Source organism: Neovison vison, chromosome 2, assembly GCF_020171115.1.
Source record: "Neovison vison isolate M4711 chromosome 2, ASM_NN_V1, whole genome shotgun sequence".
In the NCBI taxonomy this organism is placed as follows: Eukaryota; Metazoa; Chordata; class Mammalia; order Carnivora; family Mustelidae; genus Neogale; species Neogale vison.
In genome coordinates this window covers 59,833,029-59,849,683 of record NC_058092.1, presented here as the reverse complement: position 1 = coordinate 59,849,683, position 16,655 = coordinate 59,833,029, and the positions used below count along the sequence as shown (strand labels likewise).

At 35.9% G+C, this 16,655-nt stretch overlaps 1 protein-coding gene across 1 annotated transcript in view; it reads left to right on the top strand.

The window, feature by feature from the left end:
* NEGR1 (neuronal growth regulator 1) overlaps window positions 1–16,655 on the top strand; it is an 855,541-nt gene that overhangs the window by 347,322 nt on the left and 491,564 nt on the right. The window contains exon 2 of the mRNA XM_044238470.1: window positions 6,778–7,010. Coding sequence (XP_044094405.1) covers window positions 6,778–7,010 — 233 coding nt within the window. The remainder of the gene's footprint in view (window positions 1–6,777; window positions 7,011–16,655) is intronic.

Genomic DNA, 16,655 nt, shown 5'->3' with positions numbered 1-16,655 from the left:
CCATATCTGTGATATCGTGCTTAGAAAATAACCACCATCAAAGACATTAAGAAGGGAGTGCCTTACACACAAAGGCAAGTAGGAGAGGGGATTGCTCTGATCTATTTAATCTCTGCTTTACTTCCTTTACTTGATTTTGGCCTGGAAGCCAGGATATCAAAACTCTTTGTATGAGGAATTAGCATGGTGATTGTATGGGGTTGTGAATTTTTTGTTTTTCTCTTTTCTCTTTATGCTTTTGAAAGCCTTCCTGTCAAATTTAGAACTTTGTGATACAATGAAAAGACAGCTGTGAAGGTAGCTGGCCAGCTTCTTCACAGGAATATCATTTTCACATGGTTTAGCTTTGAATCCAAGGGAAATAGCACTTTTCTCTTTTATTAATTAGTACCTTTAAAAGGAGCTTTCATTAATCAACGTGTCTTATGAAAAGCTGGTCTCTTTCCATAGAGCTGAATAAATCCTGCTGTGTGGAGTACTGGTAATGGTACTAAGGCTTATGTTTTTGGAATGTGTTACAGAGAATTAGAGATATGAAAGAAAAAAAAATCAATCCTCAGCAGCCATAGGCTTTTTTTCTTAATAGAGCTTTTAAAAATATTAAATAGCCCCAAATATGCTAATTTCCATCACATTTTCTGATATCCACCTTTCAGATTTAATCATCACAGGAAGTATTATTACAGAGTCTGTTAGAATTGTTCCAACATCATTTTGATCAACTTGAGGTTCACCAAATGGGACTTTATACCACCCAGATCAGGACCTGCCTAATAGTGTGGAGTAGTGTCATTTATAAAGGAACTCCTCGAAAGAGTTGAAAAACATCAATGCTGTTCTTATTAGAAAAGCACTAACTATCTTAAGCCCGGGTTTATATAATTAACAACCCTGAAACAAAATTAAGTATTCAGGTTATTTTTTGTACATTTTTCAGCAACCAGATGTTTGGAACTATGATTATAAAACATCCAGATGATTGACTCAAAATTTAAGTATTTGTCATGATATTTGGCATGGTGTTAACACAGCTTCTGGGGAAAAATGTATTTTTGGAACTGTTTCACTCATCTCCCAATGAAGTAGGTAGTCTAGCAGATTTTTTAAGTGGAAAAGAGAAAAAAAAAACTTTCAGGAAAAGCCATGCTATGTTCAATTAAAGGATATATTCATTATTAAACATTTTTATTCAGATTATTTCATTATCTGTACCTCAGAGGGATCCTAAGATCACTAACTGTTAAAATTTTCCATTTTGGAGTCCAGAGAGGAAAAAGATCCAAGTCTGTGACCCAAGAATTATTGCTTCATCCTGCCCCATTAATGATCTGTCTTTACCTCACCAACCTCTCCCTCACTCATTAATTCTTCCATCCTGTAGTGGGACAGTCCCTCACCCTGGCTGCTGTATGACTCTAGGAATGTGTAACATAGTCTGTCAGCATGGTTGAATGCAAACCAACTGGCTTCATTCAAGATATAAATCTTCAGTGCCTTTGTTTCTCCATTATTAAAATGAAGATAATGGTATCTGGCTTTTATACGGTTATGTGAAGATTAAATAGGATAATGATTGTAAGTGCCTAACAAAGTGTCTAGCACATACAAAGCAGAATTTTCAATGAGTTCAAGTGGTTCCTGAAATACAGAGTCAAATGTAGTTCTTTCTTATTTCAATAGTTCTGAGCCCAGCTCCCGTCTGCCCCTTACCTACCACTTTGCTCTCTTCACAGAACATGGTTCCCCGCCCACTATCTCAGATTGCTTAGTGCATCTTCTGTATCATAGATCAGTCACTGTTTGTAGGACATATATATGCATTTAATTATATGTTATCATACATTAATGTGGGCATGACTTTGCTTTCCCAACTAGGTTGTACTTTGGAAATTCTGATTTACTTTACCATATTGTTTCTTCTTTTAAAACTATCTTAATTTTTGCCTTCATTCATCCATTCAGCAAATATTTATATTTATTTTCAATTATTTGTGGGCCCTTGGAATGCACAGAAATAACCAAACAAAGGTCCTGAATGTTACTTCTAGCAAGGAGAGGCAGAAAATAACCCAGCAACTAAACAGATCATGCATTTCATAGGAGTGTAGCAGTGTTATTATTTTTGCTATTTAATATATTAGAAACTTCAGTGAAGACCTAAGGAAGATAGTGATTAAGTTATGCAGCTCTCTGGAGAAAGAGAGGTCCAGGCAGAAGAAAGAGGAAATGCAAACTTCCTAGGGCAAGAGCATGTGCCCGTTTGTTGGAAACAAAACTAGAGGACCGTAGTCTAGAACAGAATCAACTGGAAAAGAGTAGCAGCTGGTAGGGTCAGAAAGGCATCAAAGGAAGATTGCATAAGATCTTTGACCACTCTCAGGATTAAATTTTTTCTTATGAGTGAAATAAGAAATGAAGTAGGAAGCCATGTTGATGTTCTGACTTAAACTCTAAAAAGTTTATTCTATTTATTGTAGAGAGAATAAACTACACTACAGATGTCAAGGGCAGAAACCCGAAACTCTGAGGCAATTGCAATAATCCAATTATAATAATAATTTAATTATTATATTTTCACTTCCTATTCTGCATGATGGCCATTCATGAATATACTTTATCATCCTTTCTAAATTATGAATTTTGTATGTGCCAGGATTCCACCATATTTATATTTTTAGACATTAGAATTCTTAAACCCAGAAAAATGTTTTTTGGTGCCTGAAGAGTGCAAAACTAAATTATTACCACTTCTCATACTTCTTTTACGCCTCCCTACCACCTGCACTACTTTGCCATACCCTGAATATCTTCCTTCCTTCCAGAATTCCTTCTTACTACATTATATACATGTCAGAGAGTATCTCTTTCTATTGTAAAGAAAAAAAACCCCCACAAAACTAGGGTAGATATGAAGAACAAAGAGGAGGTAGAAGATGTAGTTTTCCAAAGAGGCTGCACCAACTTGCATTCCCACCAACAGTGTAAGAGGGTTCCCCTTTCTCCACATCCTCTCCAACACATGTTGTTTCCTGTTTAGTTAACTTTGGCCATTCTAACTGGTGTAAGGTGATATCTCAATGTGGTTTTAATTTGAATCTCCCTGAGGGCTAATGATGATGAACATTTTTTCATGTGTCTGATAGCCATTTGTATGTCTTGATTGGAGAAATGTCTGTTCATATCTTCTGCCCATTTTTTGATGTGTTTGCCTGTTTCATGTGTGTTGAGTTTGAGGAGTTCATTATAGATCCTGGATATCAACCTTTTGTCTGTACTGTCATTTGCAAATATCTTCTCCCATTCCGGTGGGAATGCAAGTTGGTACAGCCTCTTTGGAGAACAGTGTGGAGATTCCTCAAGAAATTAAAAATAGAGCTTCCCTATGACCCTGCAATTGCACTCCTGAGTATTTACCCCAAAGATAGAGATGTCGTGAAAAGAAGGGCCATCTGTATCCCAATGTTTATAGCAGCAATGGCCACGGTCGCCAAACTATGGAAAGAACCAATGCCCTTCAACGGATGAATGGATAAGGAAGATGTGGTCCATATACACTATGGAGTATTATGCCTCCATCAGAAAGGATGAATACCCAACTTTTGTAGCAACATGGACAGGACTGGAAGAGATTATGCTGAGTGAAATAAGTCAAGCAGAGAGAGTCAATTATCATATGGTTTCACTTATTTGTGGAGCATAACAAATAGCATGGAGGACAAGGGGCGTTAGAGAGGAGTAGGGAATTTGGGTAAATTGGAAGGGGAGGTGAACCATGAGAGACTATGGACTCTGAAAAACAATCTGAGGGGTTTGAAGTGGCGGGGGCGTGGGAGGTTGGGGTACCAGGTGGTGGGTATTATAGAGGGCACGGCTTGCATGGAGCACTGGGTGTGGTGAAAAAATAATGAATACTGTTTTTCTGAAAATAAATAAATTGGGGGAAAAAAAGAAATAACAAAAAAAAAAAAAGAAGATGTAGTTTTTACAATTAAGGAAACTTATGTGCGTATTTGACCTATTTCATATATTTGATATAGTCATGTCATAGTTCACCTTAAAACTCTATGTCTCTATATAAGCATCTTGTGATTTCATAAAATAGAAGCCATTCCTAGATCTTGCTGTTCCCAATTTGTAAAACTCCATTATGGTCATTTGAGTTATTTAAATTGTAACTCTATAGTGTCATTTGAGAATACTGCTATAGAAATCCGAGGAAGTCATACAAAATTTTTTTGTTTTTGTTTTTGTTTTTTAGTTGAGTCTCATTCAAGGGTCTTCTAAATGTATGTCTTGAAAAGCTTTGGATCAGGACCAATAACAATTGTGAAATATAGTTATCCAACCAAGGAGACATAAAAAAGCTCCCTTTTCATTTTTCACAGGGAAGAAGTTAAATTCTGCTCTTCCCTGATGATCCCTAATATACCAGAACAGGAATAGTGCTCACACTAAGACCAGGAGTTATAACCCAGATTTGGTCTATGAAAGCTCCAGTATCTAAAGGCTAGTTAATCTCTGTGCTCTTCCTGATACCTCCCCAAATAAAGATAAAGCTGTTCCTGCCTCAAGGGAAAGGAAAATACCCAGCAGAGTGCTCTAAATCAAACTTTCATGGTAGAACATGCATTAATAATTAATTTTCTGCTTCCTTTAGAATTGGACAGGTTAAACAGTTGGTCACATTTAGTAAATAAGAAATTACTTGCAGTAATTTCTGCAACATTCTGATCATCTTTCCATTTCTGAAACCTATTTTAGAAGTCTTTGATCTACATTACAGAGGCAAGGACACTGAATATAGAAATATAAGACTTGATTATGAATTCCACTTAGTCACCCACTAATAGTGTGGCTTGGGCAAGTCATTTAACCTAAACATTCCATTTATTTTCTAGTGATGAATTGGGCATAACAATCCATACCCCAGAGGGTTGTAAATGAGCATCAGATAGGATAATGTGTGAAGGCCATGAATGCAGAGGTCACACAGAAACACTTGATGAACCCATGTATTACATACAAGCATTGTAATGACCACAGTCCTAGTAATGATAATTCAGTGTTCTATCCTATAGGAGTAGACACGTGATCTTGTGAAATGGGAAATATGTCCCCTCTATCTTCTTTCTGCATATCATTAGGAATGACAATATACCATAATTGTTTAATTATGTCATTAAAGTGGGGTTTATTTTCTTCATTAATTACATAAGGAAAAGCTTTTCAATTAACAATGACCTTTATGACTTTACTAGTTTGGATTCTGTAGATGGCAAAGCTGACTGCAAATTAGATTCTGCAGTGTACCTTATTCCTTATTTTTTCACCCACTGATTAGTTTTATACAGTTGGCAGCAGCCTACCCTGTTGCATTCAGCTTGCAATTTTGTAGCAATCTCAAACACTGTGTTCAATCCCCCAAGGTGTTCTGTAGAAATGCTGTCAAACTATTTCGATGTATGTGTATTTTCATTCTGTAGCTGTGCTTTGTACTCATTTAAGAAAACCAGTCTTTAATTTGTATCAGAACATTTCCAAGATGAAACATAGAATTCCAGGCTTCAGCAAAATCACTGACATATGACCACAGCAGCCTTCTGTTGTAAATCATGATGTCTGACTTCTATTAGGTACAAAGCTATATTTTTGAATCTTGTTATAAAATACAACTTTGAATAAATGGCTTCAGAATTGACCTTAAAGTCTACTAATTGTCATCACCCTTTCTATGATCATCTGGCTTTAGTTTACCTTCCCAGTTTCATCTCTCACCCTCCCACCCTGTACTCAATGCTTGTTTGTCTTTGAAGTGTGTGGCTTTCTCTCTCACACTTTTCTCTGGTGTTACCCACACATGGCACCTCTGTCTAAATGTCATGTCTCCCACTCCTTGCCTCTTTATTCAAGGCATTTTCTATTCCATAAAGCCTATTCTATACCCCTAATACCCCTTCTGAGTCAGTTAGTTCTTTTTTATAACTTGTGCCTGATTGAATCAAATAATTCTTTGTCTATCATTGATTGGTTGCCTGATTGTCTTCCTTACTAGACTTAAAGTTTTGGAGAGCGAGGGCAATACCATTTTTAAATCCATAAATAGTAGAAGCCTCATAAATGTTTGTTGGATAAATGAATGCTTCCTGGAAAGACTGTTGGTCGGCTTATTGAGAAGAAAGCAAGTATTTGCTACTAATGTCTTGTCTCCTTCACTTACAACAGCAATCTTATCAGTAAAATGCAGTTTATAGTTTCAGTGTACAGGCTTACCACTCTTTAAATGCATAATAAACATGATATGGTACTATTCTATGCTTTCTATTTAGTATCTAGTATATTATATTAGAATTGGATTTGGTTAAAACAGTCTAACTCGTGGACCTTTTCTACTTCTTATAATTTCAAAGAAAAAATGTTTTAATGATGAAATTATTATTTTAAGGAATTTAACTTTATTTAAATTTAATTGTCATCCAATCAGAGTGAAAAAGGATTTTGACTGGCTCCAAGTTAAAACACACACACACACACACACACACACACACACACACACATTTAAAACAAAACAAAAACTGTATGCAGGTATTGCTTCACATTTGCATTGGGAATGGAAGATGTACCAGTGTGCTCAAATGTTCATATTTTCTGCATTTATGTCTGATGTTTGTATTTGATACAGTGCTATAATTCAACATATGGAAATGCACTCAGAACAAAGCTAATGTTGTCTTTCATTTTCATTTTGATTAATAGTGTTCTGTCTCTGGTAATTTGTAGGTGTTATTTGGAAGATGGAGCTTCAAAGGGTGCCTGGCTGAACCGGTCAAGTATTATTTTTGCGGGAGGCGATAAGTGGTCCGTGGATCCTCGAGTTTCAATTTCAACATTGAATAAAAGGGACTACAGCCTCCAGATACAGAATGTAGATGTGACAGACGATGGCCCATACACGTGTTCTGTTCAGACTCAACATACACCGAGGACAATGCAGGTGCATCTAACTGTGCAAGGTATGCATTTCTGTAATTGCTATATTGCGAAGGACTGTATTTAACAAGGTTCAGTATTTAGGCATCAGAGTGACTCAGAAGTAACTGACAATGTTGAAAGATACATAGTCATTGTCTTCAGGGATTTATGTTCCTAGATTCCATTAAGTGTGATGGCTATTATAAACATATAAGTCCCCACTTACCAAGATCAAAAATTATCCATTAACACCACATTATGATTTTCTTGTGTATTCTTCACTTAGTATCTTCCTGTGAGTCGCCCATTCAATACATCTTTGAGAATCCATGATTGATACATTAAAATTAATGTTTGATAACCCATGATGGATGCATGAAAATATTAGAACTTTTTGAAATATCTGTAGTATAACTCTTTAAAAGTAATCCTCCAGACTTCCAGCACTCTGTCTCAATCCAAATTCTGCTTACTTTGATTGAAGTCACAATGGAAAGAAACAGCCTTCTAGAATTACTTTATTTAAATATAGAGTAATTGGAAAAGTATGGTACACAATGGGTTATACTTTGATTTACTTTCAGTAGATCATAAATCATTCTAGCTAACTTACAATCTCCAAATACACACAAAATCATCAAGTTACTTTATTTTTCATGTATACTAAAATATGAGTGTATATATACCCAATATAAATACTTTTCAAGAAGACTGCAATTACAATGCTAGTCGAATAGAAAATGCATATTCTTGCCCTTTTATTATTTCCTTGTGCTTTATAGGTTAATGGTGTGTTGTTTCCATAAAAATATTGTGCTGTGGATCGTAAGATGACACTGCAGCATTTCTAAGTAAAATTAATGACAAATTATGTGATAATGTGGTACCAGTGAGTGCATGTTTTATTCCTAAGAAGAAAGCTGAGGGAGCAAGTTAGTTGTATTATCTTTGAGTTTACCCTTCAAAAATTGAACTCGAAGTATTAATTTAGGTACATGGCTTACATCTGGGATTTCATTAACTTACACCTTTATTTCGTTATATAAAGGTAAGCCCGAAGTCAAATACAGCTTCAGTTAGTAGTAAATATTTTAACTTCATGATAAAATTTAAATGTATTAATTAAGTAATCAACTTTAAGGAGAAAAGTGCAAGGTAAACAATAAGTCTGGAAATTTCCCCAATGGTTTTTCTTATTACAGATCATTGCACACTGTGGTGATGTTCTTTATTTAAAGTCATATGAGGATATAATAAAGTTTTCACCGAAGCCTGTCTTCATTCAGAGATTCTAGGGGTCAGGAGTTAGTCCACCTTCAGAAACTGGCATGGGATTACAAGTCAAAAACACATTTCTTCTGTTATGCAAGCCTAATCTTGTTTTCTTGTTTAGTTCTGCGCCCTTTGACTTGAGTTTCTAGCTCAAAGACTACAAAAAGATTTTTATTGCACCAGAAAAAAAGTATACTTGAATAATAATTATATTTGAGTCACTGGAGATATAGACGTTTTGCTTCTTATAGGTTTAAATGATGTCTTTCTGGACACTAAACATACCCCTCTTTTCTTTTTCCCATTCTGTCTTGTTCCATAGTAGGCTTATATTTTTAAACCAGACTATGGATATATGAGCCCTGCCTAGGCACATGTTAGCTTTTTATAGGATGTCTTTATAACTTTATGCTATGTAGAAGGTTTAACACTATACAGATTTTTTAAACTGTTACATGACTTACTATGGCATTCCTTTTTGTTAGCCTTTTGGTGATGGTGAACTTTTGAACTCCATTTTATGAAGTATGTTGTAGGAACACATTTATTGTATGTTTTATTAGTATAATATGTTCTTCTTCTAGAAAAAAAAATATTTGTGTTACTGTTTTGAAAGTCTGGGTTTGTGTTTGGGTCAAATTAAAAGCTAATAATTTTACAGTATTTATGAACATAATTACTCATTAGAAGTTGATTGACATGTGGGCAGTTTTCCAATTACATTAATAAAGTTCAGGGAATAAATTAATAGGCTTGTCAGTCAATTCAAGAACTAAATAAATGTCACAAAAAGTCAACCCCACTTGAGCTACATTTCCTCTTGATGAATGAAAATAAGCTGATGTGCACATCTCTTCAGTCTTTGTATTTCCTAGGTTGTCTGATACTCCGGTATATCTCAATAGTTTTGAAGTGTATGTTCTTTGCCTAACAATTTGTCAAGTCTTTATTCATCAAGATAAAGAAACTTAGCAACTGAGAGAAGACTGTATTAATCACTGATGTCAAACACACACATTGGTAGTAAAAACAAAGCTCATCTTTAATTGTTGCAACTATGTGCTCAAAGGAGATTTAAAAAAAAAATCATTTGAGAAAGGGGATAATAGAAGGGATATCTTGCCAACACAGACATTGTGCATGGGAGATTTGTCTGTACTCTTGATTTCTTAGAGTTATTAATACCAGTGAAGGGGACTATGGGGGAGAAAAAATATTGGAGTAGGAGTTGGAAAACCTGGATTCCAGTCCTGAATTTTCTCTCTTGAATGGATAATTACCAAGAAAACTCTAGTTTTCTCAACTAAAAGAGGAGGACTCAGGCCAGAAGATCTTACATGTCATTGAAAACCAAAAAGATGACCAAAACAAAACAGAAAAAACCCAACCAACCAACCAAACAAACAAACAAAAAACCAAAAACACACAAATGAATAAACAACCAGGGATGATTTGCAAGGGAAAAATGTTATTTAGTTTAAAAAATGAAAAAAGTATTCCATAACATATGTGTAACACTTGCAACAAACACAGTGCAGGCTAAGTTTTACGTAGCTGTACCTTTGAGTATATATGCTGCAAGTATGTTCTATTTATCTCCATGTTTTGCTTCACCAACTTAGCTGAACAGTGTATGTACTTATAAAATGTGAAGAATGTTGTGAATTGGAGTTTTACTTCAAGAGTTTAGAAAGAAACTCAATAAGAAAATTATGTTTTCATTTCCTGTATATAGTATACCTAAATATCCAGTGTTTTACATCATGTGGTACAGCATTTACTAAGAGTAGCATTTCTTGTTCACGAGTATAAGAATGTACATGACTGGAGGAGTTGCTATGAAGCCACAGGTCCCTATTACAATCCTGTAATGACAAGGATCATATAATGTAAATGCTGCACATTTGAGTATATGATAGAGATGGCTTCTACTTTGAGTCCACATCTGAAGTCTATAGGTTGTGTATGGTACAAAGTAGACACATTCATAGATACTGTACATTAAACACATATACAGACAATAGCCCCTGACAATACCTTGATTATAGCCTTGTGAGACTATGGACAGAAGATCCAATAAGATGTACCTGGAAAGAAACTGGGATAATAAATGTATGTTGTTTTAAGCCTTCCACACTCGTGTGTGCACACTCTCACACACTTCATATATGTGTGAAATGTTTATCCCTCAACTTGTGCCCTTTCAGGGAGATATATAGTAGGTTTTCTCTAGACAGAATAGAACATTTGACTTAGCACATAGCTCTATGTCCAAAATAACTCCTCAAGGGTATTTAACTTCCACAGGGTGTTCTGTTTTCCTCAGGATATCTTGCTTACCTGGGATGTCTGTGATAGGTGAGGTGGCACACTTCCCTTTCCAGGGATGGGTTTGCTCTTCTAACTTCTGGGAATGTTTTTAGCAGACAGCAGCACTAAGTGATCAGAACTTTCCAGAATCACATCCACTGTAGAGAGCCACTTTATTCAAAGTCAGACTTTTCCTAAAGCAACCAATATCTGATGAGTGATTAAAAGGCCCCTCCCTTTCAGCCCAAAGTAAGATGACTCAGATGAGCCATTTTGGCTCCAGAACAGTGGAAGCTGTTGAGCAGCTCTACAGCTGAGCTTGCTTTGTTCAATCCTATTTCATTCCTCTTCCTTCTCCGGGGGTTTATCATAGAGGTATTTCCTAATAACTATCCCACACTGTAAACGACTCATTTTAGTGCCTGCTTCCCAAAGATCCCAGACAATGACAGTGTCAGCCCCTTGTCTCTGGCTTAGTCATTGTTTGGAGAAAGCCTTTATAGAATGGAAAGACAACACATTCAAACACCATTTATTATTAACATTCTGTTTTACATTGGGAAGGATTTAAAGAGGCTTATAAAGAAGTAGTTAGTACCCCAAGATAAATAGAGGAAGTTGGAGGGAAAAGATAAGGTAAGCAGAGCAAGATGCAGTCAGTGGTGAGGTTAGAACATAAAAGGTATGTCATGATTTCTAAGTAATTTTAGAGCTCAGTAAAAATTTGGTTCTAAGGAGCACCTGGGTGGCTCGGTCATTAAATGTCTACCTTCAGCTCAGTTCATGATCCCAGGTTCCTGGGTTGGAGACCCACGTAGGGCTCCCTGCCTGGCAAGAAGCCTGCTTCTCCCTCTCCTACTCCCCCTGCTTGTGTTCCCTCTCTCGCTGTGCCTGTCTCTCTGTCAAATAAATAAAATCTTTTAAAAAAATTAGTTCTAATATATGTAGCAGCCAATACATAGAGAGAAACAGGATTAGGTATTCATTCCATGATCCACACAGTTAATTAACACTTACATGTCTTAGTCTCCTGACCCTGTTACTCAGAGTGGAGCAACATTTCCACTGTGAATCAGCCCAGAGAACCACTGTGAGGTGTGAGGAACATCTCCACAGTAACTGTACAGTACTCACATCACTCGTTCAGAGAATTGTTCCTTATAACACCTCTCAATATAACCTGAAGTGCAGGGAAGTCAAGAAAAAATTAAAAATCTGAAAGTAAATTCGGTGAGATGCCAGTTCAATAACAGAACGCTCGCTTTTTGATTACTACCTTAATCTGTAAGTAAATTTTAGGACCTAGCCTTTCTGAGCCAAACCTCCACAAATATTATTTCTCTCAGTGAGTCTTTGAATAGGAATTCAGGTACAGATATTTTTAAATTAGACTTGCCAATGAGTATCTGGAGAGCAATTATTCCATGTGGCCACAAGAATAGAGCTGTATTCTTTAAAGACCAGTGCATCTTAATATAATGTTAGCATTCTTTTTATGAATATTAAAGCCTCAACAAGGTACATAGGGGAAGAGAAAGACACCACACTTCTGCTCCAAGTTGACCTGATGGGCAATAACATGGCATCATAAATCATAGACCTGCCTTCCTTGAAAGACCTGAAGGGAAAAAAAGCTACAATGGTCAAAAAAGCAAGTCAAAATACCACATATATTAGAAAATTCAAGTTGGTGTTCCGCAACAGTAAACATTTCAAATTTTTCAAAAAGCTACAAAATGAAACCAAAGAAAAATTAGCAGCACTAGGAAAAGTTTTATAGAGCACACACATGTCAATAGTCATTGTTTGAATGCAGTGATGGCTCAGAACAAGGCTCTCAGACTGGCTCCCACTCTGTTTTATTTAAGCTCTTGTTGGGGAGATTAAGATTACACATAGGAACTCCACTTTGGACATGCTGTCAAATACAAAGAAGTCACAAAGACCCAAAATATAAACCCTAAATATTTTTAGCATAGAAAAAAAGAATAAACCACCTGAATTAAAAATGGTCCTTGATGGTGATGTTTCATTATCCCATCTGAAGTACCTTTAGCTTTTGGGAATGTAACTCTATAGTATACTTCTAAGATAAAATATTTATAAAATATAATCTTTTTAAATTAAAAAATTAAATATAATTAGCATACAACATTATGTTATTTTCAGGTGCACAATATATAATGAGTCAGTATTTGAATATACTGTGAAATGATCACCACAATAAGTCTAGTAAACATCCATCACCACAGTTACACATTTTTTATGATGATGTGAACTTTTAAAATCTATTCTCTTAGCAACTTTCAAATATGCAATGCAATATTATTAACTGTAGTCATCATGCTATACTTTATATCCCCATGACTTAATTTGTTCTGTTGCTAGACATTAGTACCTCTTAACCCCCTTCACCCATCTTGCCAGTCCCGCCATCTTCTTGATGTTGGCAACCACCGATTATCATCTCTACATCCATGAGCTCACTTTTTGTTTTTTAAGGAAAAAATTAAGGCTATTTCCCAGAAGTGACCTTAGTTTTTGTACATGAGCCATTTCTTTATTGTATTAACTGTACAACAGAGACACATTTCTAAGTTCACTTATGTGATAATAAATATATATTATCTGCTTATAAGAAAACACTCATCATTTACTCTCTAAAATGAAGTTATAGTTAATATCAAATAGGGGTGGCTGGAGGGCTCAGGTGGTTAAGCATCTGTGTTTGGCTCTGGTCATGATCCCAAGGTCCTGGGGTCCAATCTCACAATGGGCTCCTTCACTCAGAAGGGAGCCTGCTTCTCTCTCTGCCTGCCGCTCTCCCTGCTTGTGCTCTCTCTCTTTTGCTATCTCCCTCTGTCAAATAAATTAGTAAGATTGCTAAAAAAAATCAATACCAAATAGTTAAGGTACAAGTTACATGGATAGGGTGTACATACTCATTCTTATTCCCTCTATAGGGAAGTCCTCCTTATTCTATCATCAATTGTTCTTTGCTTACCCCAGTTCTCATTGTGGTGAGAGCCAACAGGAGCCAAAATATACGAGATCACACAAACTAATGGATATCTGACTACCGATCACTGGGTCAAAACCCACTAAGGTGAATAAATGATGTAAATAAAGTTCTTCTAGTCCTTATAGGTTCTCCCCACATTGTGGTAGTTGTAATGATGGAACCATACCTAGAAACAACCCATTTTTCTATTTCTATTGGTTGTAAATGTCCATACTTACAACTTATGAAAAACGAATTTATAAGCATTTTGGATCATATGCATTATTAAGTAATAGGACGGTCATTATATCCCCCAGGTGCTTTATGCAATGGAAAATATTTAATCTCTTGAATAGATGAGGTTGTATTATTGATGTTCAGAAAGATAATGATTTGGAATCTAAATAGTTAGAACAATTATGCCTAATTTGTGAAACTTTGGAAAAATAAGCCCTTTGGGTGTCATTTGTGATGTAGAATTTCAGTAAAACCACCGAGTTCCCTCAGGTGGACCTTCACAGACAAACTCCGGGCACTCATCTGGACTTATCTAGAATAGACTTTTTGGGGCAGTGCATAGTAATTTTTTAAAATAAGACATTTTTCTGTTGGATATTTTCAATTTTCTTTTCAGAAATCCCTGTCCAACTTGAATCACTGTAGCTCCATTGGCAGTGTGTATCAGGCCAACTTCTGGGAAGCCATTTCCTTACTTTTACCTGTGAGTGTATTGACATTGATTAGGGTACTGGTTTAACAACCAGGATCCATTAAAAATAAGATTAATTGAACTGATTTTTAGTTAAATCCTCATTTGACTATTGGCACTTCTTCCAGAATAGATTTTTCTTCTTTCCTAAATATTCTTCTATTTTCTTTTATAGTCTTTAGAAAGGTTATTTCCTTATTTTTTCTGCAATTGAAGTAAGGGAAGTGGTAGAAAGAGAAGGTACAATTCAATGAATAATATTTGTCTTTGAAAAAGATTTTCTCAGTGCATGTAGCAATCATATTTTCCTAGCCAAAAATTAGTACATGAAATTTTATGTACCATCATTATAGGATCTTATTTTAGAACAGTATCTTAGATTAAAACAGTGCAAAAATCCATAATGTACTGCTTACTATACACAGAAGGGAGTGAATAAGTTGAGTGTTTTCTAATAAACTTTTAATATGCTGTCATTTGTGAATGCGAGAGAAGTGAGAGAGAGCAAAAACTAATATTGAGAGATACTGCACACTGTTGGCCTCCATCTGAGTCATCCCTTTTTCTGAAGATCCTGTAGAAGGAGCGTTCATGGAAACTGCTGAGCTTCATAATTGGAGCAAGGGAAACAGTATTGGAATTTAAATAAGCATCTTTGCTATCTAGTGAATTGTGACAGCAAAGAGGGTTCTTCTTTAATACTTCTGATTTACTCATGAATTGGATAATTTTTTTGAGATGGCAGGTTAGGGGCAATGAAACCTAAGGGTTGTATGGTTTGTGGTCCACATTGTTGAAAAGTAATCCTGCCATGCTTTGTCCTTGTTTTTAAGTTTTGAATCATGTTGGCAGGTATTAGATAAAAGGATATTTAAAAATGGAATGTATTAAGAAGTAGAACCATATTTATCATCATTCAGAGACTGAGTAGAGCAGTACTTGCCTTTTTTTTTTGTAACACACAGTTCAAAATGCAATCTGACAATATTTTAGAGTAACAAACCCTTTAAGCGAGATCTGCTGCCCTTTAAAAATCCCTTCAACGATTAATGGATATTTATTCTAGTTCTTGAAACACATGGTTTTATAAGTCTCTTAAAACTCACACTGATGATATTTTTATGTTCTCAGTCAAAATTCTGAGTTGTTTTGTGTGTTGCATTTCAGAATAGTTGTATCTGTTGCCTATCTTGGAGTATCTTTATTTTTTTTCTAAAAAACACACAAAAAATAACTATGTAAGTAATACATGCCAAATCCCAATGCAATGTACACTATCAGTATGAAAATCTCTCTATAAATAAAAGATTACCAAGCTTTAGCTGGTCTGCTTATTCTGAGGAACCCTGCAAATAAAATAAAAGCCTGATGAAATAATTTGTCTTCTTGGAAGTCATTGCAATACAATTTGATCTATGAAATAATTTTACTGTTACTTCCCCAAATTAGGTGGACAGTTAAGAAATTACTAACCAGATATTAGGATTTTGCTGTTTTCATTAACTAAATTCTAAATAGCATACCCCTTTATAATCCTTATATGTGTAAAATTTAGTGGAGGAGAAAACTTGTATCTGCCAATGATATTATTTATCTTATGATTTATAGCAGAAAAATGGGAATTAATTATGGGTAGTGCCAAGAAGAAAATGGGCACAATGAAGGCTGGTGGCAAAGTTCAGTTTGCAGAATCATAGAGTGACTCTCTGTCCTTGTGTCCCCCTGCCGTACAGCTCTTCAATTCCATGCCTTCGGGATCCTCTGGTTAGTGATCTAGCGGAAGCAGTAGGGACTTGGGAAAGGTTGCAGCTACAGTAATCCCTCTGAACTTTCTCACCCACAAATGTTTTGCATCCAGACCCTTGGTTCTTAAACATTTTGTGGTCATGAGCCCACTTGAAAATCTGATGATACCTGTACACTTGTTAGAAGAATATACCTACTGTAGGGGCGCCTGGGTGGCTCAGCGGGTTAAGCCTCTGCCTTCGGCTCAGGGTCCTGGGATCGAGCCCCTCATCGGGCTCTCTGCTCGTGGGGGAGTCTGCTTCCCCCTCTCTCTCTGCCTGACTCCCTCTGCCTCCTTGTCATCTTTCCCTGTCAAATAAATAAATAAAATCTTTTTAAAAAAGAAGAAGAAAATACATAGTTATTATTTTAAAACTTCTTCATGTGAGCAGGATTCTCATGAACCCCCTCAATCTATGTGTGGACTCCCAACAAGAACCGCAGTGAAGTGCTTGTAGGTGAGGGCTGAGTTTTAATCCTTTTTTTTTTTTTTTTTTTGGACTCCCAAACATCCAGGAAACTGCCTGACAAATGTTAGGGACTCAATAGAGATTTATTGGTTGTACATATGTGCATGCTTCTTCTTGCTCCCTGGCTTCATGCCAGTCA